General features: G+C 29.9%; 1 protein-coding gene across 1 annotated transcript; it reads left to right on the top strand.

Moving 5' to 3' along the window:
• Positions 1 to 4,106: 4,106 nt before the first annotated feature.
• Positions 4,107 to 5,117, top strand: LOC139859206 (uncharacterized). Its single transcript, XM_071848001.1, has 3 exons — positions 4,107 to 4,200; positions 4,594 to 4,826; positions 4,881 to 5,117. The coding sequence occupies exons 1-3, from the start codon at positions 4,107 to 4,109 to the stop codon at positions 5,115 to 5,117; spliced, it is 564 nt and encodes a 187-aa protein (XP_071704102.1).
• The last annotated feature ends 682 nt before the right edge of the window (positions 5,118 to 5,799 follow it).

The following is a 5,799-nucleotide window of genomic DNA, read 5'->3' as shown; positions in this document are numbered from 1 at the left end:
ATATATTAATTTAATTTAAAAAATAATACAAAATCTTTTATAAAAGGAAATATTAATCTCTTCTAAATTGTAATTTTATTTTTCTAAAAAAATTAAAATGTATCTATTATTATTAATTATTATTATTATTATTATTATTATTATTATTATTATTATTATTATTATTAAAAATATAAATATAAATACTCAATTTTGAACGAACTTTATGTTTGTAAATATCAACGACAAGTTTCTTAGTCGTAATAAGTGGTTCCACGGGGCAATAAACTAAATGACTTTAATATTTACATTCACTTAATACGTAAAACATATCATTAAACTGTTCGTTTAAACAAACCCGTATTTCCACGGGTCATTTCACTAGTATACAAATAAAAATGATAATTGATTTGAAATCAATGAATGAGCTAATTCTTTTGAAATATTTAACTACTGATATGTATGATATTAGATTGTATGTATATTAGTTTAAGGATATTAAAGGTCGTTAGATTTTTCAACCAACGTAGGTTTGACTCTTATCATTTGTACAGTTTAAAGTTACTCTTTATGTCTCAAATACATTGTCATATTTTGACTTTAGTAGTCTATTTTTCTAACTTTGAATTTTAATTATTTTTTTGTGATATATAATGTTTGATGAACGTTATACTGTTAGAAATATATTCAAAACCAATTCACTGAGATAAATATCATCGAATACTATAATACAAATAAAAATATTTAAAATAAAAGTTTAAAGAAAAATACCTTTAAAATCAAAATAGAACAATATATTTTGAGCCAAAATTTTTCCTAAAAAATAAGTAGTTTGCTAACATAGTCGTAATAATGAGTGTTTAAACCATGAAGTATTTAATGCATTCATAGGCGAAAGCACTTGTGCTTTCTGTTTTCCGGCGTTGTCTATTGGCAAGTCCTCTTGTCTCGTTCGGTTTTCTTGAAGTGCGGCTTGTTTGGCTGTGATGTCGGTTTCTTCTTTTCCGACTGGGGTTTTTTACTGGAGGGTCTGCCGGAGTTGTTGGTTGTCGGTTAGTTGACCAGCTGTTTTCGGTAGCCTGAACGTGGCTGCTAGCGGTATTTGTTTATTTTTTCCGGTCGGTACTTTTTGGCTAGACTGTCGCTGGTTGTTATGTTAGCTGTCGGATTTGTTTTCCGGTTGCTGTTCAAGTGATTTTCCGGTGGGTACCACGCTGTTTTGTTTTATTTTCTTTTTTAGTGTAGCATGTTATTTAAGTTTTCGCTAGTTATAGCCTTGGTTTACTATGTTTACTAGATTAAACGGGTTTGTTCACCCTGTTAGTGAGCCGTTTGGTTTAGTTAGTTTTGTTAGAATAGGGTTCGTTGGATTCTTTTGTAACGGTTGTACTTGTTGATCTTCGGATCGGTTCTAATGTTATCGTTATTTTGAAGAAAAAAAAGAAAAAGAAAAAAAATTAATGCATTCAATATTCTCTTTTCAATTTTTTAATGCATTCAATATTTTCCAACTAATTTGAATGAATTTTCTACACCCATTATCGTATATATCAAATTGCATGATGTTGACAAGACTGATGAACGGCAACCCCGGGTCAACCCGATCCGGTTGACCCACACGACACGACCCGACCTGTTTTTGATTTTTTTTTCTTTTACTCCTTCCTTTTTAACTAATCGTTTAACACCGCGATGCGCGGTAATCATCTAACTTGCTAACCTCAATTCCTAAAACAAACAAAATAATAAAAAATTGTACCAGTAGACACAAATTCAAATATAAATAAAATTACATGGGGTTGACAACACTAATGAACAGTAACCCCGGGTCAACCCGGTCCGGTTAACCCGACCTGTTTTTGTAAAAAAAAAAATTCATTACTTCTTTATTTCCTTCCTTTTTAACCGATCGTTAACCGCTGCGAAGCGCAGTAACCACCTAACTTGTTAACCTTGATTCCTAAAACAAACCAAAATAATAAACAAATGCAACATTAGACACAAATCAAGATATAACTAATAAAAACCAAACTAGACACCGAAACAATCTATCTTAATCTATAAAACTAATTGATTAATTTGCAAAACTTCAAATAAAAAGTACTCAAAAAATTTAAACATTCATCGAGTGTAATACTGTCATAAAATAATAGAGTATTGAATGTTTTAATGTAATTAAATATAAAAATTCAAAAATATTCATCGCGTGAAATGTTAACGATTTATAAATGAATTCATCAATGAAATTTTTAAATAAAAGGTACAATAAATTTTAAAACATTCATCGTGTGTAATGTTATTGAAAAATAAAATAATACTATGTATATGTATAAACGTAAATTACTTTTAAATTTAAGACATTCATCGTGTGTAATGTTATCGATTTATATATGGATTCATCTAGTGGAAGTCCAAACTAAAAAATACAATGAAATTTAAATCATTACTCAAAACGTTATCGAACAAAATGATAGACCGTGTAAATATAAATATTAAAATTTAAACATTTATCATCAATAATGTTATCAAAAAATTAATTAATCTATAGAAGAAAAGTACTTCCAAATTATAAAATATTTTTCAAGTGTAATAGTGTCAGAAAATAAAATAGTATGAAATGTTTTAAAGTAATTAATTATAAATATTTAAAACATTTATTGTGTATAATATTTTTGATTTATAAATGAATTCATTGATGAAATGTTCAAATAAAAAGTATAATTAAATTCACAACATTATCAAACAAACAAAAGTAACAAATTGGATTGATAAAAGGACACGTAGTATCAAGGAAGAAAAATAATATTTCATTATACAACATCAATTTGATATTAATGCCAAGTCTACTACTGAAGTTTTAATTGCAGGGAATGTTTTCATGATTTAATAAGAATACAATTTTTTAGTCATTTTACTTATGTTGTACTCTGTATATTTTGTTATATTGATTTTAGAAAATAAATCATTGAATTTAATAAAAGATGACATGTGAAATTAAATTTTATTAATTTTATTTAAGTTGTATATTTTGTTATTTTATTTTTAGAAAATATATAAAAAGTATATCATTAAATTTAATTCAATAAAAATGATAATTGAAATTAAATTTAACAGAGTGACATGTGGTAGCGGTAATGAGAAGATGACATGTGGCAGAAATCTTTATGTTATATATAGATAATATATATAGATGTATAGATAGATTTAGGGAAATAATGAAGAATATATATAGGGAGAGATCATAGGATAAACACTCTTTCGGGATAAGGAGATAAGCAAATTTATTTTATTATATCTTTCAAGTAAGATGTTCAATTTTAGATATTATTTTTTTAATTTCTGGAGTTAGTAATCATTGTTTATATTCAGAAAAAAAGACAAAATTTTGTCTACAGCAGCTTATAATACATCTGATGTATGTTAAGCTGATGTAAGAATTCTCTTTTCCAGAAGTGTTTTTCTTAGATAATAATTGTGAAAACTTACTCATTCTAATTAATTTTGATATAAAGATTTATATGAATACTTACTTGCTTTATTATTGATGATCAGAAGGGAATCCACCCGACGATGATTGTGGTCCGACACTACTACAAAAATTGTTAATTAGACGTGTTAAAAAAGCTAATTAGACGTTGAAGAACTAAATATACAAAGATTAGAATACCACTAAAAACTAAAATACATCGAAAAAATAGTCGAGCACTATAATCAAACAATTGCAAGCAACAGTCAACAATATAAACAAGCATTTATAAACAAAACACACCTTGCTTAACCCGATGATAGTCTAATACCCGAACTAGTTGAAGAACTAAATATAGAAGAGGTCAATGATAATCGTATTTTGAAAATTGAAATTGGCGGAAAAAAATTAGTATAATAATTAAGCGGTGATTAAACTAACTTGTCTTCGATGACGTTCGTTGTTCATAGTTGCCACAATTAACGGAATGAAAACGCGAAGTAACACCTAATCCAGCACCAACAAAGGAAGCCGCATGAATCTTTCGAGGGATAAACGAATCACCCGAAGAGATTAAACCCTAATTTCGACTCGAATTCTGGAAAGATAAGTGATGTGTTACATTTAAATAAATCACATGCTAATCACGTGATAACTTAAAATGGGGGCAAATTGTGAAGTGCAAGTGACCTTCTCTTCCAATTCAAATCACCAGTCGATGCAGTTCAGCTCAATTGTTAATTCTGTTGCAAGTGGTTGGTTGTTACGAGCAGTAATTAGAATTGTTAGTAGTTAAATACAAATTGTAACAAGAATGTAATCAGTATTTCAGTTGTAATCTTATTCTTCTCTCTGTAAACAATCTCAATTTCAATTGTAATAAAATACAATTTGACTCCATTGTTCTTTCTCAAATTATAGAACTTTTAGGTCAATTCGATAGTTAACTCCGGTTAATCGATCTAAGGTTAACTTATTTAGTGGTATCAGAGCTTTAATTCTGAAGCAATTCGATTTAATCACAACAATGGTGGTTAATACAAGGTCTAACGATGACGTCATGCCAGAAGCAGTACAGTTAGCCATTGCTAACTTGACTCGCACCATTCAGGAGATGTCTGCACAATTCAACACTTGAATTGATGCAGTGGTTGGTCCGATCGGTCACAAGGTTGATGGCATCATTCTTCAGCAACAATATTTGACTACAGAAGTCAACAAGATCAAAAATGGCGAAGGCACACATCAGAGGGGTGCATGTCAGCAATTAACTCATTTGACAAAGTTAGATTTTCCAAAATTTGAAGGTGATGATGTGAAGGGCTGGCTGTATAGATGTAATCAATATTTTACAGTGGATCATATTGAAGATGTTGACAAGGTAAGAATAGCTTCTATACACATGTTCAAGAAAGCTTTGGTTTGGCATTAGCAGTTCATTAAGAACTATGGACCAAATATTGATTGGAATGAGTATCAAGAAGCTATCTTAAAACGATTTATCACCAGTATTGAAGATCCACTTGGGGAGATTAAGAAGTTAATGCACACATATTCATTACAAGCTTATAATGATGAATTTGAGGTCCTAGTGAACAAGGTGGATATCACAGAAAAACAGTCAATAAGTTGGTATTTGACTGGGCTACAGAAGGAAATTGAAATTCAGTGAGAATGTTTAGGCCCAATTTTTTTTTAAAGATGTTATGAGTTTGGCTAGAATGCAAGATGAAGCTACTAATGTAATGAAGAAAATGCAAAATTCAATTTTGTGTAGTCCAAGAACCACCACCAATGCTTATACTGCTAAAGCTCCTTACAACTCTAACCATCAATCAAGAAATAGTGGTTCACCTGCAAGTATTACACCACTAGCCATTAGTAAAACACCTTCTAATAATACAAGGAGTCAAGGGAAGTTGAGTGGAAGGAGACAACTAACACAAAAGGAAATTGAAGAAAGAAGGGACACAAATTTGTGTTTCTACTGTGATCAAAGGTATGTGCTAGGGCATAAATGCTTTAGACAATTATATGCCTTAGAAGTATTAGCTGATGAAAGGAATTGTGAGTATGAATTGGCATCTCAACAACACACTGAATCTGAGGTGGAGCCAGAAGAACAAGGTGTAAGTAACTAGATGGGGGGTGAATAGTTACCTAATACAATTTTTAAAACTTTTTCGATGATCAATAAGATTTGAACAATACTTGATCACCTTAATCAACTCAAACCAATGTGTGGTGTATTTATGTTTGTAATAGTGCAGAATGTATAGTAAAGAACATAAACACCAGGATTTACAGTGGTTTGGGTGGATGTTAGCTAATCCACCTTAATCCACTCCCCGATT

This window comes from Rutidosis leptorrhynchoides, chromosome 7 (assembly GCF_046630445.1).
Source record: "Rutidosis leptorrhynchoides isolate AG116_Rl617_1_P2 chromosome 7, CSIRO_AGI_Rlap_v1, whole genome shotgun sequence".
NCBI lineage: Eukaryota > Viridiplantae > Streptophyta > Magnoliopsida > Asterales > Asteraceae > Rutidosis > Rutidosis leptorrhynchoides.
The sequence above is the reverse complement of the archived record's forward strand: the minus strand, read 5'-3'. Positions and strand labels throughout refer to the sequence as shown.

Bases quoted from the DNA above. Each gene is read 5' to 3' on its own strand.
- LOC139859206 (XM_071848001.1), top strand. From the start codon at position 4,107: ATGGGGGCAAATTGTGAAGTGCAAGTGACCTTCTCTTCCAATTCAAAT. The intron at 4,201-4,593 runs GTTGGTTGTTAC...GAATTGATGCAG, and splicing joins TGTTAATTCTGTTGCAAGTG to TGGTTGGTCCGATCGGTCAC. The intron at 4,827-4,880 runs GTAAGAATAGCT...TGGCATTAGCAG, and splicing joins ATATTGAAGATGTTGACAAG to TTCATTAAGAACTATGGACC.